General features: G+C 37.9%; 1 protein-coding gene across 3 annotated transcripts in view; it reads left to right on the plus strand.

Moving 5' to 3' along the window:
- The window catches only part of ttc21b (tetratricopeptide repeat domain 21B), a 100,944-nt gene extending 80,132 nt beyond the window's left edge, over positions 1 to 20,812 (plus strand). Inside the window, exons 26-30 of one of the 3 annotated variants that reach the window (XM_048534595.2) lie at positions 2,774 to 2,998; positions 13,575 to 13,695; positions 13,802 to 13,869; positions 14,908 to 15,001; positions 19,864 to 20,812. In XM_048534595.2, the coding sequence (XP_048390552.1) occupies positions 2,774 to 2,998; positions 13,575 to 13,695; positions 13,802 to 13,869; positions 14,908 to 14,952 (459 nt within the window). In that variant the 3' untranslated portion in view covers positions 14,953 to 15,001; positions 19,864 to 20,812. Of the gene's footprint in view, positions 1 to 2,773; positions 2,999 to 5,691; positions 6,283 to 13,574; positions 13,696 to 13,801; positions 13,870 to 14,907; positions 15,002 to 19,863 lie in introns of those variants that run through there. The other 2 variants (XM_048534594.2, XM_048534597.2) reach the window with 2 other exon arrangements.
- The last annotated feature ends 5,383 nt before the right edge of the window (positions 20,813 to 26,195 follow it).

Consider the following 26,195-nt stretch of genomic DNA (forward strand, 5'->3'; position numbering starts at 1 on the left):
TGCCCATCTTGAACTGAACAAAATCTTTACAGTGAATATGATTTGATCAGCCTGTTGTGCAATACTGATACTATATTGTTCTAGCTGTAAAGCTCATTGTTCTCTTGGCACTTATTGATTTTTGTTGTGTATTGATTTGATACTCTGTGTCGAGTTGATAATATATTTGCTGCTTCGTTCTTATTTAATTCATACAGATGCATAACTTAAGTGAGTCACCCATTTCCCTTCATATGTCCAGTGTCTCAAAGTCTTCCTGGAGCCCTGTGACTCTCATTTCCACCCTGGACACTGAGAAGCTGCCTTCAGGCATCTACAGATGCAATGGGAGTGCTGTAACTTGACTGAAAAATTCAAGTCTACCTCTGATCATTGGACTGATTTCACCTCTTTAATTGTATTAATCAATCACCTGCCATTTGTGGGCAGAAAACTATTCTGCCTTAGCCCTTTTCTGATCCATTTCAGGGTGAAAATCCTACCCTTTACTTCATTCACCCTGTAATGTTAAGGTCCAGTTCCACTGTTCTGATCCTTCATCTGAATATCAGGCCAACGTGCATTGAGTTTCAAAATCCACGTCATTGATGCAAGTGTTTGATTGTATTTATCTAAAAACCGTGCCCTGATGAATCATACCACTGCTTACTTATGTACTGACAGAATTCTAATAACAAGCATAAGTATAAAATCACATCCATCATAAATGAGAGTAATGTGAGCAGGCAGGAGGTGCCTTACAGTAGAATTAAGGAAGGGAAAAGGATTTAATGCAACAGTGGGAGTTATTTCTAGGCTTCTGTTAGCAACTGTGAAATGGTAGAATGTATAATTACGAGGTGGATATGGTATCAACTTTTGCAAACGGCAAATCTTAAATTTAAAACAAAGAGTAATGCATTTTTTGTTAGCCAAAGCTCCTAAAACATTTGCGCAAATAAACAGGTATATGAAATTAGGTTTACAGACCAACTCTTGTCTTGAATACGGAATAGGCTCAGGAATTAAATGGTTTGTTCCTGTGTCCCTGTCCATTGTTATGTTTTCAGATTTTCATTATTAACCTTTTATTCCTTAAAAGTCTAAGTGAAAATAATACCATATGTGTTGAACTTCACAAAATGATTTTTGGAAAATTTATCTGCTCTGTCATCTTCTCATGATGTCAAGAACTTTGGTTTAGCAGGATCTTCCTTCTCTGAATCTGTGTGTGCTATTTATTTGATACATTTTCTACCCTAAATCTTTAGAATCTTCTGAAAAATACAATCAGCTGTCCTGGAAAGCAAATTCTGAAACACATGCTAAGCAAATGAAAACATTGCAAAATTAATTCATTTATAGATTCATCTTTTGAAAGAGAAATTGTGTTAAATTTATTATTTAGAACTTTTTGAGGATGTAATAAACAACGTAGATAAGGAGGGCTAGAGATATGACGTACTCAGATTTCCAAAAGGTGTTTGACAAAGTGTCAAATTAAAGCATCTGTATAAGATGAGAGCACTTGGGGTTGACATATTCCATAGATAAAGAATCCATCAATAAGAAGCAGAAAGTAGGCATAGATGAGTCTTCTTCCTGTTGTGAAGGTGAGGTGGACAAGATCAGAAATCACACGACACCAGGTTATAGTCCAATAGACTTATTTGAATACACTGGGAGGGGTGAGGCTCCAAAAGCTTGTGTTTTCACAGAAAACTGTTGGACTGTAACTTGGTGTCGTGTGATTTCTGTCCTTCTTCCTGTTGACAAACTGTAAATAGAATGTGCCACAGGGATCGGCGTTAATCCTCAAGAATTTGCAATCAGTATCAATGACTTAGATATAGAAACCAAATTAAAGCTGACTATATCTCTTAATGATGTGGAGATAAGTTGGTAACTAAGTTGACAAGAGGAAATAGCCTGCAAAGGGGTAAAGTTAGAGTACGTGAGTGAGCAAAAATTTAGTAGATGGAATGTAGGAAAATGTGAACAGAAGATTAGGAAAAGCAGTAAATCATTTAATTGGAGATAGATTACAGAACTCAGTGATACAAATGGATCTTGGTGTTTTGGTTTATGAATCATAAGAAGTTATTATGCTGCTCCAGCAAGGGATTCACAAGACAAGTGAAATATAAACATTTCTTGCAAAGATAAAATCTATAAGGTAGAGCAATTTGTTTTGGTTGCTCAGGGTCTCCGTGAGACCATACCTGGAGTCCTGTGTACCCCAGTTTTTGGTTGATTTATTAGAATGAAAAGTTATAATTGTATTAAAAGCGGACAGAGACGATTCAATCAGTAGAGTGAAATAAAATCTTTATTTTTTTGAAGAAAACTGAAGAGGTTGTAGTCATTTAGGGAATTAGAAGAATGAGAGGTGACCTTATTGAAATATGTAAGATGCTGAGAGATTTGAAAGGGTCGATTCTCAGAGAATAATTCCTCTTCTGAGGAAGATGAAACTAGGGTTTTTTTTTCCTTTTGGAGGATTGTTAGTCTGTGGAATTCTCTTTTGGCAGAAACCTTTGGAGACTGTGATGTTGAATTTATTCAAGACAAAGTTTTTTTGATAGACAAGGAAGTCAGAGTTTCCAGAGGACATACAAGAAAATGGAGTTGAGACCTTGATCACGGTCAGCTGAAGGACCTACACTTGCTCCAGTTAATTAAGCTAAGCTCTCTTCAATTCTATGCAAATAAGCAAAAAAAGTGTGTTTGTAGGAGAATGACAATGTACTAAATTAGTTTATAATTTTGTATAACTATTCTTGATATAATATAGAAGGACCACATTCCCGCGCTCTTTGGAATGGCCACAGCATATATGATTTTAAAGCAGACGCCTCGTGCAAGGAATCAGCTAAAACGTATTGCAAAATTAAACTGGAATGCCACTGATGCTGAGGAATTCGAAAAGAGTTGGTTACTTCTAGCTGATGTTTACATTCAGTCTGGAAAATTTGATATGGCAGTTGAACTTCTAAGACGCTGTCTACGGCACAATAAGGTAAAAGCAATTAGATTCTCATTTTGTCAGATTGTTAAAAAAAATTTAAAAATCAGAATTAGACATGCATTACACTTAATATACATTTTTGTTAAATATAAACAATGTAGTAAAATGTAGTTCATGCCAGTTGAGCATAATTGGACACCTCACAAGAAGCACTGCAGGAAATTTCCTTTTACTGAATGAATACCAATCCAGGACCTGTTACAGAACCTACCTAAATCAGTGAAACCACTAGAAATTGGACAGGTTCCACAACAGGGCAAACCATCCACTCCGTCACCCATATGGTGTGAATGCAAATTTACCCCATTGTCTCTTGCGGGCTGCGGTCTTTACAGTCTTGATCTTAAGCCTATTTCTGTTGTTTCTTAAAAACATAAGTAACACAAGAGCTAGAGAGCATTTAGCTAATCAAATTAGTCCTTTGGATCTGTTTAAGTAGTTGACTGAACAGCCCAGTATTTTTGCTTCTACTACCTGGTAGGCTATTAAATTGAGACAATTAGCTATTCCTAATAAATTTGAGTGTGTGTATATGTTAAATTTCAGTTTGTCATTTTCAATTCTCTTAACAACACTCATAGTTATTGTATTAATTGAATGTAAACTTGTGAAGTCTGCATTTGCAGTTTAAGATAAAAATCTGGAAGTTGCACTCTGTTACTTAGTTCTTCCACATGCTGCATTGGAACAGAACCCTAATATTAAAATCAATGCAAGGGTGTTTGCCTGTCAAATATAAACAAATTGTTACAGGCTAATGTTATATCTTGTCTTTTTCATCAATCTTTCCCTTAACCTCAACGTTCTTTTGAAATAAATCCACAGAGCCAGTATCTCATGACCAAATCACATTTATTTACACATGGAGAGTCCTTTATTGACCCACCTATGTCAGAGCTAGCTCTCAAAGTAAGCAGAATGTCAAACACTGCTGTTTGTATCTGTTAACCAGGGCTCCCTGATTGGACCAGATTAACAGCCCCAATTGTGGAGCTAATATTCTATGAGGTCCACCTGGCCTACTTCATTACAATCTCTAAACTTGGCCAATCCTTTTGTTCTGTGTACATAATTCAACGCTAATTTATAATTTCTGGCACATATTTCCAATTTAGGTTTTCCATACTTCACTGAAGATTTTTCAGGTTTATTGATTGAAGAATCTTGCTGTTTTTCCAACTTGCACCTGCCATAGATCTCTGGTAAAAGCCATTAAGCTGGATGAGACATCAGATGACAGCAATTTTCTGCTAATAAACCACAAAGTAAGACTGGAAGATATCAAAGTAGAATTAGGCAATTCAGCCCATTGAGTCTGCTCCACCATTCAATCATGGCTGTTATGTTTCTGAACCCTATTCTCCTGCCTTCTGCCAATAATGTTTGATCTCCCTAATAGTCAAGAACCTATCTTTTCTGTCTTAAATACACTCGGTGACTTAGCTTTCACAGCCTTTTGCAGCAATAATTTCGACAGATTCATCACACTCTGGCTGAAGAAATTCCTCTTTGTGGGCAGCTGTCAACATACTAAATAGCAAACGGTATTTCTTAACCCCTGACTGAGACATCTGATGTTTATTTTAAACAAATTTGTTTGCAGACTTGCATACTGTTATTTTGGCCATTTATTCTAGTATTTCCCAGTATACAATAAGGCCTTCTGGTTCGTTGGACTTTATATTGTATACATGGTCCCACTTGTCTTACGAAATCCATTGCATTTCCTGTGCAATGACAAGTCACCACCCTTTTAAAAATAGTGTTTTCTGCTATGATGTTGTGCTCAACCAAAACTGTCAGAACCGATGAGTGAGTTATTTATGTCTTTGTCAGACCTAGCTGTGTGCTCATTGGTTGCAACATGTAACCACGTCACATTTTTTCCCCACATTTTATTCCTCCCTCCTATCACTTCTGGCCATTGGAAATATTTTATGTCTAAGGCCAGAACCTGTACTGTTTTTGACTCTCGCCATCAGGGCCAGGTGATTTAAGCATCATGTTCCTCCAAACCAAATGCTTTTCCACAGCAGTTTTTGACCATTTTTCCACTTCCTGTTATACAGGAGGACCTATCATTTGTAAGTAGAGGTAAATATGTTTTTTTCATTATCTTCGTTCATACCTCAGTGGTGTTATCAAGTCTCAATCAGACAATTGAAGGCATAGAATTTAAACAGTGCAAATCAGAAATGCAGAGAAGCTAGAATTTGAAAAGCACAGATGTCAAAAGGTTACAGGTATGAAATAGGTTACAAAGATGGGGAACAGGGCACGTTATTGAAGAGATGTGAAAACAAGGATAAAAATTTTTAAATAAAAAGAATAGATACAGGAGAAACGTGGCATATCTGGTAGCCTTTATATGAAAACAATGAAACAGTTAACACTTTCAGCCTAACGTGAATTTTTTTTCAGAACCTGTTCTCAATGAAGAGATCACATGCAGGTAAAAGGCCAGAGGGAAGGGTCTAGATAGTCTAAAAATGTGGAGACACGTGAAAGAATCTGGATGTGAGTTGGCTCGCTGAGCTGGAAGGTTAGTTTTCAGACATTTCGTCACCATTCTAGGTAACATCATCAGTGAGCCTCCGACGAAGCACTGGTGTTATGTCCCGCTTTCTGTTTATCTGGTTAGGTTTCCTTGGGTTGGTGATGTCATTTCCTGTTGTTTTTCTCAGGGGGTGGTCGATTGATTTGGAGCCAAAGGAATAAAACAAAAAGTTGGAGAGAAAACCAGAACTTCTTCAAGTTGGGCATACCTGGAGGAAGAAGAGGCAGGGAATTAAATTAAAATACTGTAGATGTTGGAAATCTGAAATAAAGTGGAAAAATCCTGAAGAATCTCAGCACATCTGGCAACATCTGAAGAGAAAGAGTTAATGTTTCAAGTCTAATATGACTGTTTAGTACTGAGTACACTTCTTCAGAATGAGAATTTTGAAATCTACATATTAGGACTAGGAGCCTGTGCAGAACAGCAAACTCAGGCATAACTTTTTCTAGTGTAACCCACTTATCTTGCAGTCTTAATTCTACTTGTTAAAAAAAAATTGAGTTCCTGTTGTTTTCATCTTTTCTAATAATATGATATGTTTATTTAAGTTCTTTTGGTTTTTTTGTTTGTTTTTTTAATACTAAAAACTTATAGAACTAGGAAGGACTCTGGGGTACATTCAAAAGTATGTTTCTTATTTTAACTACACGCATTTAATTGTTGGCCTGTTTGCTTACAACATATATTGTGGAACACACCATCACCGAGTAGCTGAGATGAAGCTGGTTAAGAATATGAGGCGGAAAGAAGTTGAAAGAAATGTTGATGCGGTTAGAACAAAGAACAAAGAAAATTACAGCACAGGAACGGGCCCTTCAGCCCTCTAAGCCTGCGCCGATCGAGATCCTCTGTCTAACCTGTCATCTATTTTCTAATGGTCTGTGTCCATTTGCTCCCTGCCCATCCATGTACATGTCCAAATATATCTTAAAAAACGTGTCTGCATCTACCACCTCTGCTGACAACGCGTTGCAGGCACCCACCACCCTCTGTGTAAAGAACTTGCCATGCATATCTTCCTTAAACTTTCCTCCTCGCACTTTGAACTCATGATCCCTCGTAATTGGGTCCCCCACTCTGGGGGGAAAAAGCTTTTTGCTATCCACACTGTCTATACCCCTCATGATTTTGTAGACCTCAATCAGGTCCCCCCTCAATCTCCGTCTTTCTAATGAAAATAACCCTAATCTACTCAACCTCTCTTCATAGCTAGCACTCTCCATGCCAGGCAACATCCTAGTGAACCTCCTCTGCACCCTCTCCAAAGCATTCACATCCTTTTGGTAATGTGGTGACCAGAACTGTACACAGTACTCCAAATGTGGCTGAACCAACGTCCTATACAACTGCAACATGACCTGCCAACTCTTGTACTCAATACCCTGTCCAATGAAGGAAAGCATGCCATATGCCTTCTTGAGCACCCTATTGACCTGCGTTGTCACCTTCAGGGAACAATGGACCTGAACACCCAGATCTCTCCATTCATCAATTTTCCCTAGGACTTTTCCATTTACTGTATAGTTTGCCCTTGAATTTGACCTTCCAAAATGCATCACCTCGCATTTGCCCGGATTGAACTCCATCTGCCATTTATCTGCCCAACTCTCCAGTCTATCTATATTCTGCTATAATCTCTGACAGTCTCCTTCACTATCAGCTACTCCACCAATCTTAGTGTCATCTGCAAACTTGCTGATCAGACCACCTACACCTTCCTCCAAATCATTTACATATATCACAAACAACAGTGGTCCCAGCACAGATCCCTGTGGAACACCACTGGTCACAGGTCTCCAATTTGAGAAACCCCCTTCCACTACAACTCTGTCTCCTGTTGCCTAGCCAGTTTTTTATCCATCTAGCTAGCACACCCTGGACCCCATGTGGCTTCACTTTCTCCAACAGCCTGCCATGGGGAACTTTATCAAACGCCTTACTGAAGTCCACGTATATGACATCTACAGCCTTTCCCTCATCAATCAACTTTGTCACGTCCTCAAAAAATTCTATTAAGTTGGTAAGACATGACCTTCCCTGCACAAAACCATGTTGCCTATCACTGATAAGCCCATTTTCTTCCAAATGGGAATAGATCCTATCCCTCAGTATCTTCTCCAGTAGCTTCCCTCCCACTGACGTCAGGCTCACCGTTCGATAATTACCTGGATTATCCTTGCTGCCCTTCTTAAACAAGAGGACAACATTAGCAAGTCTCCAGTCCTCCGAGACCTCACCCGTGTCTGAGTATGCTGCAAAGATATCTATTAAGGCCCCAGCGATTTCCCCTCTGGCTTCCCTCAGCAACATGGGATAGATCCCATCCGGACCTGGGGACTTGTCCACTTTAATGTCTTTTAGGGTACCCAGCACTTCCTCCTTCCTTATGTCAACTTGACCTAGAGTAAGCAAACATCTCTCCCTAACCTCAATATCTGTCATGTTCCTCTCCTTGGTGAATACCGATGCAAAGTACTCGTTAAGAATGTCACCCATTTTCTCTGACTCAGCGCGTAACTTTCCTTCTTTGCCCTTAAATGGGCCAATCCTTTCTCTAGTTACCCTCTTGCTCTTTATATATGAATAAAAGGCTTTGGGATTTTCCTTAACCATGTTTGCCAGCAATATCTCATGTTCTCTCTTAGCCCTCTTCATGCCTCGTTTCAGATTTGCTCTACATTCCCAATATTCTTGCAAAGCTTCGTCTGTCTTCAGTTGCCTAGACCTCATATATGCTTCCTTTTTCCTCTTGGCTCGTCTCACAATTTCATCTGTCATCCATGGTTCCTTAATATTGCCATTCTATTCCTCATTTTCACAGGAACATGTCTCTCCTGCACACTAATCAACCTCTCCTTAAAAGCCTCCCACACATCAAATGTGGATTTACCTTCAAACAGTTTCTCCCAATCTACATTCCTCAGATCCTGCCGAATCTTGGTATAGTCGGCCTTCCCCCAGTTTAGTACTCTTCCTATAGGACCACTCCCATCCTTGTCCATGAGTATTGTAAAACTTACGGAATTGTGGTCGCTATTTCCAAAGTAGTCCCCTATTGTAATAACAACCACCTGGCCGGGGTCATTCCCCAGCACCAGGTCCAGTATGGCCCCTTCCTGAGTTGGACTACATACATACTGCTCTAGAAAACCCTCCTGGACACACCTTACAAGTTCTGCTCCATCTTGACCCCTAACACTGAGTGAATCCCAGTCAATGTTGGGAAAATTAAAATCTCCCATCACCACCAGCCTGTTTCTCCTACACCTTTCCATTATCTGTTTACATATTTGTACCTCTATCTCACGCTCGCTGTTGGGAGGCCTGTAGTACAGCTTTGTTACTGCATCCTTCCTATTTCTGAGTTCTACCCATATTGCCTCACCGTTTGAGTCCTCCATGGGGCGCTCCTTCAGTACGGCTGTGATATCGTCTTTGACCAGTATTGCAACTCCTTCACCCCTTTTACCTCCCACTGTATCCCACGTGAAGCATCGATATCCTGGGACAACTAGTTGCCAATCATGCCCTTCCCTCAACCAAGTCTCAGTAATAGCAATAACATCATACTTCCAGGTACCGATCCAAGCCCTAAGCTCATCTGCCTTATCTACTCCACTTCTCGCATTAAAACAAATGCACCTCAGACCACCTGTCCCTTTGTGTTCATCATCTGCTCCCCGACTACTATTCCCTTTAGTCACACTGACTCCATTATCTAGTTCCCTACAGGCTTTCATTACTACCTCTTTTCTGTCCAATATTTGGTTCCCATCCCCCTGCCACATTAGTTTAAACCCTCCCCCACAGCATTAGCAAAAGTGGAATGGAAGGAGACTTTGTGGATCTGTTTGGCGTGGACCTTTTGGGACAAATGACCTGTTTATGTGCTCTAAATACTTTGTATTTTCTTGTGTCAATTAAAACTCCATGGGAAAAATGACTTTGAAGAGAATGTAGGGAAATGAGAACCAATACAAAATGGCAGTAGATTCAGGAAGTATTGACTGGGAGGTGACAAGATTTTTAGAAAGAAAGGAAGGTAGCAACAGGTGTAGCTATACCAGTGATCCCAATCTTATAGTAAAAGCAGATATTTTAGCCGAGGATGGAGAGTACAGAGTAAAGAGGGAAATGGAGAAATCATCTGGCAAAAGGTATCCATAACTTATTCTTGCCCTCAAAAATAACTGTGTTACAATAAAGGTCTTGGCCGAGTGTGCTATCTTATGGTGTCATCAGCAAATTTAAGAGGGCCAGGATTCAATGTATCCAGTTCAAATCATTGGGATTTGAGGAATACCCTTTGGAACACGACTTCTGGCCTCCCCAAACTGTATATTCTGTGTAAGAAACAGGAGGATCAAGTATCAACAGGTTAGGGTTGCATACCTTTGAATACCAGAAGAATGTTATTGTTGGGAGGGGGTTAGAAATCAGGATTAGATGCAACTTTTTTCCTGAAGTGGAGCTTCATGATTTGAACGCAGGTGGAGGTTTGAATGATTGTTAACTTTCATGGTAAACTTTATCAAAAAGAGAATTAATTGACTGACTACAAGGCATTGTAAGATTTTTGCCATATTTAGAAATACTGAAGATAATAACGTGAGCTTAATGGAATTCAATAGATTGTATGCATGCCTGAAGAAATTTAATTTAGGAATTCCCTTATCAGTGCTGGCTTTAAGTTATTGTGTTGTGCCAATATATCAAGTGTGGACATATTTCTGTTCTTGACAGGAATTAACTTTGCAAGTCTTTATACACTAATGAAACAAATGTCAAAGTGCTAACAACATTCTTAAGAAGGCGTTCCTTTCTTGTGGCATATGTAGACTAAAGGGAGTGACTGTGATACAACAGAAAATCGATGGCACATTGTTAATAAATTGGTGAGATCATCTAGATGCAGGTTGCTGGCAACAAAGTGTGGAAGGAAAAATATAACTAATAGAAGGAAGGACAGACGTGTATTGATGTTTTTCAGAAGCAAAGAATAGTTGGGATATACAATAATCAAATAACCCCAGTAATGCACAGGATGTTGGCACTTGATGTTTCAGGTGTAATTCAAATATTGTTATGCCATCAGTTGTCCCAAATGGTATAATAAACATTCAGGCAAAATATGGAGATTCGGATCAAGGAGAAGGCATTGTATTGAGCACAAGAAGTGATGAATATGTTGGTAAAAATCAAAAGAATGATGGATTCTGTAAATCAGCAACAAAAACAGAAGTTGCTGGAAAAGCTGAGCAGGTCTGGCAGCATCTGTGAAGAAAAAAAAAATCAGTGTTAACATTTTGGGTCCAGTCAATTCCCTCAGAACTGAATGTGTTGGTAGTGGAGTCTTTCTATTGTGCTGTATTAGACAATGAACAAATTTTTACTGTGTTTGGACTGGCTTACATCCTAACTAGAGTAAGTAATAACAATTAGGACACAGTTAAGGATTTTGAGAGTTTCACCAGATATGAAGATGATCACACGCTAAAATCCTTTAAAAAGTAGTCATTCATTACAAATAGCAGAAATCAATAATTTTATGAGCACTAGTGTAAGGTCCAGCGAAATACCATTATAATTAAGTAGACCATCAATGAAGAAAGCACTGATGAAACCAGATATGAAAAACAACAAAACTACTCAATTGAGAAAATGTTTGAATTTGCATTTTTTACAATTAGGACATTATTGTGTTCCTTTTGTGGAACATCATCTCTCCACTGGACAAGTTGAAAAAATGTAATTGACATCTGCGGGTAGAAATTTTGGAGTCCAGTCAGTTTGTTAAAATTACAATGACAATTTGCTCACCTATCCTCTAAAATGTTGAAAATTTTACTAAAGAATGCAAGAATATGGAATGGAGAGTGAGAAGCTCATAGAAGAGATATGTGATAGATATGAGATTTGTAAGAAATACAAAAGGACAGCATCATAGCCAATAGTAAATCTACACCTATCAAGAGATTTCAACAATCAAGTGACTATTAATTTGACGTATAAAGGATAAAGTGGAAAGGAAAAGTTCATTTTACATTCGTAGTTTTGGCAACCAGGTTTGTCAGCCAACAACAATGCATAGTTAACCCCAGCAAAATTTATCTCTGATAAGGCGTTTGAAATTTGTGAAGAGTCAGTTTAGAGATATGTTGTCAAGTATGAAAAATGGGAAAGAAACCATGCAGTAATAGATGAAATAGTTCATAATATTTTGGCAGATTGGCCAAACTGTTTATTATCATGTGCACTAGTGTTGATCGCCCATGCTAGGAATTCATTGCGATGGTTCGAGGATATGGTCCACATCAGTTAGTATTTGGTAGGAACCCTAAAGTTGTATTAAGCAGTAAGTGATCAGCATCCTCTTTGGGAAGGGGCTACAATGTAGGCAGAGAGGATTACAATTAAGACAAAGTCTTAAAGAATTTAGTGAGCCTCAAGTTTCAGAAACCGTTTTCAAGCAAAAAGACATGGATCATTGAAAGAGAGAGGGGCTTAAAGAATGGAGAGGTCTTAATAAAATTATGGCGTCTTCATTTGAAAGCAGATCCTGCTATCTACTGGCATCATGAGGGACAGCTTTCAGTCATCTTTATGTTTTCTTGTGGAGCAGTATCAATTAATTTATTATAAATGGGCTTAAAATAGAATTAAAATTTGGAAATCAGGCAGAATGGACTATATGTTTTGCATCAGCAATCTTATTTCGAAAATGTTAGCTTTATTGCTGTTGGTCATAGTAGGGCCTCATAAAAAGACAGCTTCCTAAACTGAAATAAAGAAATTGAAGCATCTAATTGATAGCTGATTTGGCTAAGCACTGAAACAAGGCTGGATGCCAGTTTTGAAGTATCAGATTTGAATTCAACTGTGGCAAAGCTCCAGATTGGAAGATATTATTTGGGTGAACAGAACATTGAAAAAAAAACATTAAAGATGGAGAATTGTGCTTTGAATGCCCATTATTGGGATATTTTGGGAACGAGCAATGTGTTGTTTTTAATGATGCTTCTTATGTATCTCTGATAGGTTAGCAAGTGCAAGAAAGTTTATAGTTTATTTTCTTGTGGGAAAGGGAGATAAATGTAGCTGTTTTGTTTGGGAAGCTAAAAAGACCAAGAGAGTTGAGAAAAAACTCTAACTCTTGCTCAAGTGGTAGTGGCATTTGGCTTAACAAAAATATTGGAAGAAATTCCAGAAAGTAATTCAGCAGCAATACCTGTTGAGGGCTCCATTGATAATAAGTCAGAATGAGATAATGTACGCTCATTGAAATATGCAACTAATGACAGACTGGGAGTTGACATTGCCAGAAAACGAAGAAACTTCTGAAATGTAGTTAGTGGATAACAGCAATAAACTATCCGATTATGTAACAAAGAAAGGAGCAAGCTATAAGAAACTGTTGCACCTGTTGGAATAAAGACACTTGGAACTTTAGTATGAAAAGAAAAATAAAGAGCATGGAATATGTTGTGCTTTTGTTTATTTTGGTTCTTGTATATCTATACAGATTTATTTTAAAAGAGTAGAATTTGTTACCATCTGATGAGGTTTGAAGGGATGTCTGAGTCTAAATAGAATTGGGAACAGGTAATAAATATATTAATTAAGGATTAATTGGGTGAGAATTGCTTGTATAAATATGGGAGTTAGTAATCTGTGTTGCAAGATTTTTATATAGTGTGGTTCACTGAAATAAAGCTCTCACTAAAAAGAATAAACTTAGGATACTGTTATCTTAGGATGAGAAACATTTATCTTCAAGTATATGACAGAGACAAGGTCAGATGTAAGATTTCAATCTCCAAAGTAGTAGCCTGGAATGTTTAAATAATGTTTGTTATTGTCTCTCAAACAAGGCACTATCCCAATCTGATGAGCTTTAGCAACAGTCGTGTAGTAGGTCTTTGTTCCAATATGTTTGTAGAAATTTGTGTCCTTTGTTCGTGGTTCTTTTTTGTTTCTGAATCTATTAACAAATCTTTATTTTCTTAGTCCTGTTGCAAGGCTTATGAATACATGGGATACATTATGGAAAAAGAACAATCTTATAAGGATGCAGCTACTAATTATGAGATGGCTTGGAAGTACTGTAACCAGACAAATCCAACAATAGGTAAAATCAAAATTACTCAGACTTGTCATGATCAGATATTACTGTAGATATTAAATGCATTTGCGATACTGCTTCTGAAAAATTGACACTACTTTCAATTTTATAGGGTACAAGTTGGCTTTTAACTATTTGAAGGCAAAACGATACGTTGATGCTATTGACATTTGTCATAAGGTAATATGTTTAAACTCAATCCTTGATCTTGTCTTCAGAACATAACACCAATAACAATCGAGGCATATTGATAAAACAGTGTCCTCTATTTAAGCAGTGACTGATCTACTCCTGTAGAACATCATCCACTCATTTGTTTCAATCAACAGATTTAGTGGTGAATCCCAAATTGTCACTTCTCACTCTCACGCGTGAATGTGTCTGTGTGTTTTTATTTAATGTTCTTGTTGGTTATCTGTCCTCATTTCTCTGATCTATGTCCTCCTGGAAGCATCAGCTACTGGAAATGATCTGTTCTGTTCTATCATAAACACATCTTAAATCACCCTATATTCTCCTAAAAATACTAAGATGCTGCAGTTGTTGGAATAAAGCTGAAATAAAAACAAATGCTGGTAATAGTCAGCAAGTAAGGCAGTGTCTATTGAGGAAGACAAAACTAATGTTTCAAGTTAATGACTTTTCATCAGAAGTGGTAAAAATGGGGAAAAAAGCTTGCAAATGCTGATATTGATTCCGTTTGTTAGATTTTTCCCATTCTACCATCTTACTAATGGCTTCTTTTAGCTTCATGTGATCCTCAATGATTTGCAATGCCTCCCACTAAAGTATTAACTGCAAATTTAGAAACCACTCCTTCCGGGTATACTTCCAAGTCATTGAAAAATAGTGAATGAAAAATATTCTGTTAATTCAATTTGCTACCCTTGCTATAATTTAATACTCCTTAATTTCTAATGTTTGGCACCTTGACTTGCTTCACTGGCTATGGATGAGAAATAGTTTTGTTTTCCTCCTCTGCAAGGTGAATGAGATTGATGATGATTATGAGTGAGATTATCAATTTAGAAATTTGAATTCATTACCAATTTCTTTCTCCAGTCAATATTGTACAAATGTAAGTCAGATGTAACAATAGTTATTGTCCTTTGTCATGACTTTATATTGTGAATCTCTTATTGTAAATAACTGATTATGCCTATTCTAATAACATTATGATTAACATGAATCTCAGATGTTAACTGACATTCATTGCAGTGCTGCATAAAGCAGAACAAAAATCTATGGATGCCGAAGATCTGAAATAAAGACAAATTGCTGGAGAAACTGAGAAGGTCTAGCAGCATCTGTGGTGAGAAAGCAAAATTAATTTTGAATTCAATGATTGTTCTTCAGAACTGATAGCTAGGAAAAGGTGGTGTATATGATAAAGACAGGAGGAGGAGAGGAGTAACTGGATAGGTGGAGATGGAGCCCAGAGAGAGGAATAATACGGTTGGGGAGACAAAGGGGAAAAAAGGCTGATAATGGAGACGCTAAGTGGGTCAAAATGAATTGGCTGTGCTAAAGGCAGCCCACGTGATGACAGTGCAAGGGTGAGTGTTCAGGCCTTAAAATTGATTAAACTCAACATTGGGTGCTTAATTGGAAGAAGAGGTGCTGTTTTTCAAGCTTGTGCTGAGCCTCACAGGAGCACTAGGCAGGTCCAAGACAGACATGTTGGCCAGGGAGCGTAATGGTTTGTTGAAGTGACAGGCACCGGGAAGTTTAGAGTTGCTTTTATGGACTGTGTTCCCTGGGTAGCATATCTCTCCACATTGCTCCAGCAATTTTTGTTTTGCATCACGTTTAACTAGTATTAGTTCTGATGAAAATTCATACTGTCCCTAAACATTAGCTCTGTTTCTGTCTCCATGGGTGCTGCAAGACCTGCTGAGTTTTTGTAATGGTGTCTTTGTTTCAGATTTCCAGCATCGGCAGCGTTTTCCTTTTATACCACATTAAACAGTATATAACCTACTATTCTACTTTGTGGCAGTACCAAATAAAGATGAACCATTTGATATGGAAACACTTAAGTCATTCTTTGTGTTTAAAGTATTAAGATTTTTGAGGAATACAACATGATCCTTTACAAATGTGCATCTTAATTATTTTGGCATAAAATGAAGTAGATTAAGATACAATTTTTTGACAATCAAACTTAATTAGACAAATGTTAAGAAGGAGGTTCTTATTTTTACTATATTAAGCATTACAGATTTCTTTTAAAAATTACTAAAAGGAATAAAAAGGGAAAACTTGAGTCAGAGAAAGCTAAATATTTTAAAAAGAATGAGCAAAGTGAGCCCGTATAACGTCAAATTGGTAATTAATAAATGAAATTAAGGAAATGGCAGGTGAATTGAAAGGTATTTTGCATCAGTCTTCACTGTAGAAGATACATTGCTGATTGTGATATGTTACTGTATCAGGAAATGGAAAGGAGGGAGAAACTCAAAAATCACGATCATAATCACTAGCGAGGATTGTACAGAGTAAATTGTTGGAGCTTAGGGCTGACAAGTGCGTGGATCGTGATGGACTTCAACCCATGGTCTGAACAGAAGTGACTAATGGAATAGGTGATGGATTGGCTTTAATTTCCTATGACTCTCTTGATTCTAGAATGGTTCCACAAAATTAGAAGTTGGGACTGTTTTATTGAAAAGTAAAGTGATGCAGAAAATAGAAAACTGCAGGCTAATTAACTGAACGACTATCGCAGGGAAAATGTTAGAAACTATAATTTAAAATGTTACAGCAGGGCACTAGGACGTGGTCAAGATAATTGAGTAGGGTCAACACAGTTTTGTGAAAGGGAAATCAAGTTTAACAATCCTCTTGGAGTTCTTAGAAGAGCCAATGCTTGTTAGTTGAGGGGAACTGCTAGATGTATAGTATTGGATCTATTATACATTGCACATACAGTATCTAATGCAATTTAATCAATCAATCTTTTTATCAACTGGTGGAGATCCTTTCAAGTAAGATTAATATTGTTTCTCTTTCCTAATGCAAAAACTGAAGTTACCATAAATCAACTGTGATAATAACATTTTATGTTTTCACTTTAATCCTTGTTAAAAAGAAATACTGCATTGCATAGGCATCACTTAAGCATGCGACTGAGCTGAACTAGTGAATTTTGTTAATTTACCAACAACCAAGCAACAGTTCTAATGGCATTTACCATGCTCTAATATTTCCCCATGCCCATTTTTTCAAAACCCATCTATCCCATTTTAGTCATGGATGTTAATGTTTTTATTTTAAACACTAATCCTGGAAGTACATTACACAACCTTCCAATTGTTTGTTATTTTATCCTCATTGTTTATACAACTGTTACATTCAGTCATTTAGTCTAGATAATTGGTTGAGTGGCAGATCACAGAAAGTAGCGATAGTGGGTAGATACTCAAATTGGAAGAATGTGATCAGTGTTGTCCCATGAGAATCTGTGTTGGGGCCTTAGTTATTCACATTATTTATTAACAACTTGGATAATTGCATAGAAAATTATATATCTAACTTTGCTGATGAGACAAAGTTAGGCAACGTTATAGACTATATAGAAAGTATAAAATTTACAAAGGGATGTTGATGGACTAAATTAATGGGCAAAACTATTGCAGATGGATTCAATATAGGCAATTATGAGGTTATCCATTTGGACCAAACAAGGATAGATCTGGGTACTTTCGAAATGGCACAAAGATACATACAGCAGATTCCCAAAGAGACTTTGGGTTTCAGGGGCACAGATCTTTAAAAATGCCATAAAAAGACGCAGAAAATAATCAAGAAAACTAACAGTATGCTGGCCTTTGTCTTAAGGACCAGAGTATAAAGATGCAGAAATTATGCAGCAGTTATACAAAACCCTGATTAAGCTCACCTAGTGTACTGTGAGCAGACCTTGGCACCACACCTGAGGAAAGCTATTGGCCTTGGAGAGAGTACAACATAGGTTCACAAGATTAATACCCCAACTTCAGGGAGATTTAAGTTATGAGGTGAGATTATGCAAATAAGGCCTGTTTTCTCTAGCATTTAGAATGTTAAGTGGGTGATCTGGTTTGAAGTTTTAACAATATAAACAGGAAGTTAGGTAAAGACAAATTATTCCCACCAGTTGGGGATTCCTGCACTAGGAGACATTGTCTGAGAATTAAGACCACATTATTTAGGAGACATGTTGGGAAATACTTCAACATAAGTAAATGTTTTTAGTGTTTTAAATGTTGGTAGTAAATGTTTTGAACTCTCCTTCACAAATGGCCACGGATGCTGAATCAGTTATTAATTTTAGATCTGAGATAGATAAATTTGTGTTAAGCAAAGCTTTGAAGAGATTTGGGCCACAGGCAGTTAGAGTTACACCGCAGATCAGCTAGATCTCATTGAATGATGGAACATGCTCGTGGGGATAAATGGCCTACTCCTGTTTCTGTGTTGTATCCATGGTCCTTGGTCGGGCCCCTTGTCTGCTGGAAGCACAGTGCTTCTCTTTACCTGTCCCGCTGTTTAGTATCCCTAAACATTAGCATTATATCATCTAACCAGTACCATTGTTATGGGAAAATACTTAATTTTACAAATTTCTATTTCATAAGTCTCCTTTGAAAACTTTCTGAAAAAGGTCTTGGACTTTCAAGCTATGTTGCAAGTTTCTTTTTCCAATGAGTAGGTTTTATTTCTAGATTTCAATTTTAGACCAGCTAAAAGGCAGAATAAGTATCAGCAATAAACCTCAACAGGTAAATTTTGTATCATATGTATATAAATGTGTCCTTTTCAAACAGTAGTTCATTTAAGCTTTGTGTAGGATTTAAGGCTTCTTTTGGAGTAAACTAAACGCAGCATCAAGCTCTACTCCAACTCAGAGATCTTGAAGGACTTGAATTTCAGCATCTGTCAATTGTTCTTTTTGACCATGTATTAAGAATTCTCTAAACATTGTTAATTCTTATGGGCTAGCATTAATTCTTTAGCTAAGAATGAAAAAATTTTGAAATGTAAGCAATGGTTAAAATTCAGCTATTGTGTTCTTAGCTTTAGAAAACTGCAAATATTGCAGGCTCATTCTTGTTCTTTATTTTAAGATTTCAGATTAAAATAGTACAGGGCACATCAACAAATAACATTCCATAAAATTCCATTAACACTCCTGAGAAAATAATGGAGCCTGAAGAACAGGGCAGAGATATTGAAATAGCACAGATGAGTGATTTGGAAAAAAAGCACTCCTCAGAGCAGTGATAATCGGAACTGCGGATGCTGTAGAATCCAAGATAACAAAGTGTGGAGTTGGATGAACACAGCAGGCCAAGCAGCATTTCAGGAGCACAAAAGCTGACATTTCAGGCCTAGACCCTTCATCAGAGAGGGCGATGGGGAGAGGGAACTGGAATAAATAGGGAGAGAGGGGGAGGCGGACCGAAGATGGAGAGAAAAGAAGATAGGTGGAGAGGAGAGTATAGGTGAGGAGATAGGGAGGGGATAGGTCAGTTCAGGGAAGATGGACAGGTCAAGGAGGCCGGATGATGTGGTAGGTAGGAAATGGAGGTGCGGCTTGAGGTGGGAGGAAGAGATGGGTGAGAGGAAGAACAGGTTAGGGAAGCGGAGACAGGCTGGGCTGGTTTTGGGATGCAGTGGGGGGGAGGGGTCGAGCTGGGCAGGTTTTGTGATGCAGTCGGGGAAGGGGAAGAACTGGCTGGCTCTGGGATGCAGTGGGGGAAGGGGAGATTTAAAGGCCCGAAACGTCAGCTTTTGTGCTCCTGAAATGCTGCTTGGCCTGTGTTCATCCAGCTCCACACTCCTCAGAGCAGTGCTGGGAATTTTAAAAAAATTCAATTGATCACTTTGAAGTGACATTTTTGTTGACAGAGACTGCAAATATGGGGGCGTAAAAATATATCAGCAGTTAATGAAATATAAACACCAGGAAGGAAAGAAATGTAGTAACATTTTAAAAACAAAATTAGAAATAACAAGTTAATGAATTGTCACATTGTTCCTTTATTGAGATTGTTGCATATTAGGTATAGTATATCTTCTCACTTTTCCTTTTAAGTTGTTAGCAAGTCATGATAACTAAGAAGATTTTTTAAAAATTTTGAATAAACATTTATAATTTAAAACAAATGATATTTTATTTTCTTTTGGTAGGTATTAGCTGCCCATCCCAATTACCCAAAAATGAGGAAAGATATTCTTGACAAAGCTCGAGCAGCTCTCCGTTCGTAATTGGGCCATTTGATGTTAGCTTTGCTTTCAAATATTTCTGAAGTATATGTATATTGTTTGACATGCCAATCTTGCATTATGTACAGTTGCTTCTAATGTATAATTATCTAGATGTATTACTTTTGTATGCTTTATGACCCATGGTAGTTTATATACAAAGTTCCACAATAGTGTTTTGCTGTTCTTACAACAATGTTATTTTCTTTTTAAATTACGAGTATCTGTGAAAATAAATTTGCATACGTATAATTCTCTGTAATTTTCTACCACAACATCTCCAACACGCCAACGATGTAAAGCACAATCATTTGTTTTAGATGATTCCCTGAAGGAGTTGATCTTTCAAACTTCAGAATTTTCAAACCACTTGATAGATATTTTAAGTACAAATTAATTTGAGATGTCTTTGATGTCAGTGTTTAAGGTCTTGAGCTTATGGGAAGAGTCTGTCTGTTCTGATTGACTTAAACTAAAAAGTGACCTGCACGTAGTAAATCACTGTATCTATAAAGACGTTTTGAAGAAAGAAATAAAACTAGATTTAGATGTTATATATTTCTATGAACTTGCAAATGCATGCAACCTGAAATTAGTGGCTGTGCATAGTTTAAATCATTACGTGTTTCACTTCTTCAGAACTAGTAAGTTTTTATTAAGCTTTCACTTTTCTGTCTTAATTTGTTTGCATTCTGCTTTTTGGTACCTTTTGTATTTCTGAATTAATTTACAAATATTGATATTGAGTGGAGTAAAGAGATGTTCTGTAATTAGTGCTTTCTACTTATGGTTGTATTGTTAAAACCAAGAATTTTTTTGCAATCTGATTATTTCAAAGTAAATATCAATAAATAGGCAATGTTTTTTATATTGACTTGCAGATTTTTGTTGTATTTGTGTAATACATAGACATAATATTGCTCATAGAATATGTCTTCTGTCAAAATAAGCTGCCAAATTGAGCTCCTTAGCAACTTTTTCTTTGCCCCCAAGAAAAGCTCCATTGTCACCTGCATATTATTCATGTAAGTCATCGTTAGTCCTAGTTCAGTGAGATCATCCATTGAAAGTATACAAAGTAGGCAGACTGTGATATTAGGGGCGGCACGCTTGCTCAGTGGCTAGCACTGTAGCTTCACAGCGCCAGGGACCAGGGTTTGATTCCAGCCTCGGGCAACTGTCTGTGCAGTGTTTGCACATTCTTCCTGTGTCTGTGTGGGTTTTCTCCGGGTGCTCCAGTTTCCTCCCCAGCCCAAAGATGTGCAGGCTAGGTGAATTGGCCATGCTAAATTGCCTATAGTGTTCAGGGATGTGTGGGTCATAGGGAGATGGGTCTGGGTGGGATGCTGCAAGGGGCAGTGCGGACTTGTTGGGCTGGAGGGCCTGTTTCTACACTGTAAGGAATCTAATCTAATCTAATATCAGTCACTATGTGTGCTAATGAGCTCAACACTCCAGCTAACACACACACTTAAACAATGCCACTGTACTATTTAATGGAACCATTATCTACTTTTGGTTTAGTTGCTAACTGCTTTCTAATGGTACTTTCAATGATTGTTTATAGACTGATGTTTGCAGAATTGCTTAGAATGAACAAGAAGTGGTGTGGCATGAGTTGTAGGAATTGTAATAACATCAAGCAAGTATGATTCATTTGCTCACAGACTTATCTTCTATGTTTCTGCGACCTGCAGCGCAGAGACTCCCTGGCGTACATCACCATAGACAGATGGAATGGTGATTACACATTTATATTATTTGTTCCTGTAGTATGTAACCAATAGAGTAATCGCATCACTTCACTAAAAGTGACTGTTCAATCAGTCTCTTAAAGTGATCCTACAATATGCTCTATCTTTTACAAAGATAAGCACATATCTCATTAATCCGAAACACGTGCACAGTTTGTGTTGTTATGATTTCGATTAATTATAGAGGAATAAAATAGAGGTCTAAAACAAAGTACAATTTACAAGATGTCTGCTTATTCTACCAGATCTTGTGATTCTAAATCTCGATTCAGATCTTTGATCATTTTCGTGACTTTTCCAGTTTACTGATAATGGAGAACTTGTGTAAACCCATTGTTATTCTGTTCAGGTGGTATCCATGCAACTCCCATCAAATCTTGTCTTTACCCTTTGTCCTTCACATGTCAGACCAATTGTACTGCATGCCTGACATATCTTCATCTTTTTTTGAGAATTACATTATTAGGTGCCTTAGAATCTTGGCCAATTGCACACTAGCAACCTCTACAGGATACCAAGTTTCTAACAAAAAAATCGAGAGCTCTGATCTTCAGCCCTACTTGCAATCAAGTCAGTTTTGGTCCAGGATTGCCTATTCTACAGCATCTTTGACCTGCCTTGTTTGAAAAGAAATCTCTTACTGTTGAAAATTTAGAAAGATGATGATTGATCAGAGTGCTTCCAACGCTCCTCTGTAGAATGTATGAAGGTTTAATTTGGAGGTATGGCATTGCAACCTTCATATCTTGCCCTTTGTACGTTTTAAAAGTAATCATTTGATGTTATGAACCGTGCGTTCTATTTGACTTTGGATAATGTAGTGAAAAAGTCATGTGATTATCTCCTCACCAGGTCTCACTTACAAAGAGTCTGTCAGCATATTACAGCTCATTAAAGAAGATGATTTCTTCTTGCACACCAAATAAAATGAGCATCGATTCTAATCACCATCACACTTGATTTTGCTCAAATGTCTAAATGGTCATTTTTTTCTGCCAGGTTTACATAGAACTTTCACTAAAGCTTTGCAGTCACTGAGAAGCATTCATCAGGAATTTGTGCCATGTGGTTTATGATTGGTCACCACAATGAAGTGAAGGTATGAAATCTGGTTAGGCTGAACAGCACAGCTAAGATTCCATGCTTATTGCTCAAATAACCTGGGTCTGTAACAAACTCTTCAGCACAAGTTTCCTTTTGTGCAGTATGTAAACAATTGCTTCTGGGAAGCATCAACTTCCAAAATGGTCTCTTTGTTTGGATAGTAGCATTGCAATATGCTATCCTGGTGCAATAATGCTGCTTAGTAAGACCCAAACACTCTGATCTTTCTGTCACAAGTGGGATTTATCTTTGTGAAGAAGTTCAGTGAGCACAGTTGCTCATTCAACAGAATTACAGACAAAATGGAGCCAAAACATTCATCGACACCAGGCACTAATGCAATTCCTCTAGCTTCTTGATTCTGATGTCCTCTGTTTTGTGGGGTCTCAGTCTATTCCTTTGGTGCCAAAGCTGTTGGTGTGTAATTGTTGTCATGGCACTTCTTTGTATAAAGGACAAGGCCCTCACAAGAAAGAAATTGCATTAGCAAATTTGATTTTTGGTCATGTTGTAACGTGCTCCATCCCACCATCACAGTGTCATTGATTGTACAATACAGCCAGGCAATTTCTGTTAATGGATCCATCTATTGTGGGATTACATTGTGACTAGCAAAACAGAAGTCATCTGAAATAATATATCTTAAATGGTTTAGATGTTGCGAGCAGCTGAGATGCTGGATAAATTGACAGACCAGTAGCCCTGCTTTGCATAGAACTTTGAAAGCCGTTTGATATCAATAAACATGGGGTTTAGTTCTTCAAATTTCTTGATTTTTTTTATCGTATCACTTGACAGTTAACTTCAACCTTGCCAGATTTAAGAAAATCCTGAGTTTCCAATGTATTTTAAGTGAACAGGTGATGGATATTCCTCAGTTGATGTGCCAAGGCTTTCGGCGGATGACTCAGTTGTGAACTTCCCATTGATTACCACTTTATTTTGTTGAGTTCAAATAAGTGGACAAATAATGCTCTTCATGTCTGCAAAGAACATGGCTTTATGAATTCAACAGTGTAGCTTCCAGTAAAGTATGCCGATTCTGAATTAATTCTCAGTGCAGTTCCTCAGTACTTCTGAATGCAACCCCCCCTCACCACCACCACCACCCAACCCCGCCCTGCTTCTCCGACAAGTGTTGTCTAACTGCAGTCCCTTCTGATGCTGGACACTGTATTGTGAGTGACTGGTTGGATAAGGGGTTGTTGTGAACTGACTAAGGAATATGTTGTTTGACATGATCTGCCAGGCTTTTAGATATATAGCCGAAGTGTCTGAAATTCATATATGATGTTACTCATTTGTACAATGGGTAGAATGTCTTTTCAGCAAGATCTTGTTAATGCCAAATACAACTTGGATTGCTAAGGCATAGTGGCAGAGTGAAACAGCTGACTTCACTTGTTGCTCATATTTTTTGATTGCCTTGGTCTACCTCAGATTACCTTGGAAGGGTAAGGTATTTCAAAAGTTTAAATAACAAGTAAAGCCAACAGTGATTTGAATTCATTGCTCTGGAGCATTAGCCCAGGCCTCTAGATTCACGTCTAGTACAGTTAGCACTATACTTCCATCCCACAATTTGACTTGTGAGTTTCTGTTTCTGGAAGTTAGTTTATTTCAGATTTAGGAGGCTTTGCTTTCATAGGAGATGTGTTTTAGAAAAATCTGATATATTGAAAAGGAATGAAAAATGGGATTTATTTCCCAGAAGAGTTGATGACTGAATTTTCAGTAACATGTTGAAATAACAACATATATGAATGAAACAGCTGAATGAATATCAAAAATGGTGCTTTAATAGAGCTGTTTATGCAATGAATATCACAGCAACAAACAGCATGGATGTTGCTTGTATCTAATTTGTCGAGTATACCAGTTTACTTCATTTTGGAAGGAATTTAAAAGTAACCACCAGTTCATAATGGAAGAACAAGTGATGGAGACACATGAAGGAACAAAAGGAGCTTTACCTTTTTAGGAGAAGAACCTGAGAATTAGGAATGCAGTTGCATAGGACACTCAACAGCTATCCGAGTTTCCTCCTGGTCAGGCTGCAAGATTCTGCAATATCGAGAAACAGTGCTGGAAAAACTTTTACGCCCACCACAATGTCTTTCCCAGACAATATGGAAGCTAACATGGAGATGGTGCATTAACAGATGCAGGTATCATGATACATGATTTACCCTGGCCCATTACTTTCAGTGTAGTAAGCATACAATCTTTCTGCAAATTCTGCTAGTGCCCTCATTGGCCTGCTGTCATATCTGCTCCCACCTATGGCAAAGTGTTTGACCCTGGAGCTGGGCCTTCTAAAGCAACAAACCTCAAATTCTGTATTTCAGCTCTCCTGTGTACCATGCTGAGACCCAGGCTGTATCCATGCCTGCTTATATCCTGATCGTTCTGTCTTAAGTTTCTTTTTTCTCCTAAAGATTGTGTGATAATGTCACTTGCAGTACTGCATGTATTGAACTCCAGCTCAGACTTTAAGTTGTTTGTCTCCTTGTTGGTCATCATGTATGTATATCAATACATGCTGGTTGGGGGTCTGTGATTTGGGTACTAATTGTACTTGCTTACTAACACTAAATACGTGAGTTAGATAAAGTGGACATGGATGTTGATTAAATGGGGGTTATGGCGAAAGGAGCAAATTGTAATATGTTTAATTGAGAGAGATAGCTGATGAGTGAGTGTATGCCTTGATAGTGAGGCTGATTACAATCTGAGAGTAGTGGAAAGAGCTTTTGTAGAATCCCCACCGTGTGGAAATAGCCTAATAATTCTGCACAATCCCTCTGAAGAGCATTCCACACAGACCCACTCCCCCTAACCCCACATTCCTCATGGCTAATGCACCCAACCCACTCATCCTTGAAAACTATGGGTAATTTACCATGGCTAATCCAGCTAACTTGCATATCTTTGGTCTGTGGGAGGAAACCACAGCACCTGGCGGAAGTCTATGCAGACACGGGGAGAATGTGAAAACTCCACACAGGCAGTCTCCCAAGGTTGGAATTGAACTCGGGTCTCTGGCAGTGTGAGGCAGCAACATTAATCACTGAGCCACCGTGTCACCCTAAAGTCTCATTGACAGATCCTGTTGTTGCACTGTGTTAGTCTCCCTACCCTTGAACTGAGACACCTGGGTTTGAAGTCCCACTAGCTCCAGAGGTGTGTAGTAACATTTCTGAACAAGTTGAATAGAAAAATAGGTTAATTTTTTAAAAATGAGCCTCCTTTCACCAGAGGTAAATGTAATGTTCTACGCTTGATGCGAGCTATGCCACTTTTCCAGCAGAATCCAGTGAAACGACAGTCCCTGGGCCTATAAATATTATTTGTATCATTTGAAATCCTCAGTAAAATGTAAAGCATTTATTTGACTCA

This window comes from Stegostoma tigrinum, chromosome 7 (assembly GCF_030684315.1).
Source record: "Stegostoma tigrinum isolate sSteTig4 chromosome 7, sSteTig4.hap1, whole genome shotgun sequence".
Classification (NCBI taxonomy): Eukaryota; Metazoa; Chordata; class Chondrichthyes; order Orectolobiformes; family Stegostomatidae; genus Stegostoma; species Stegostoma tigrinum.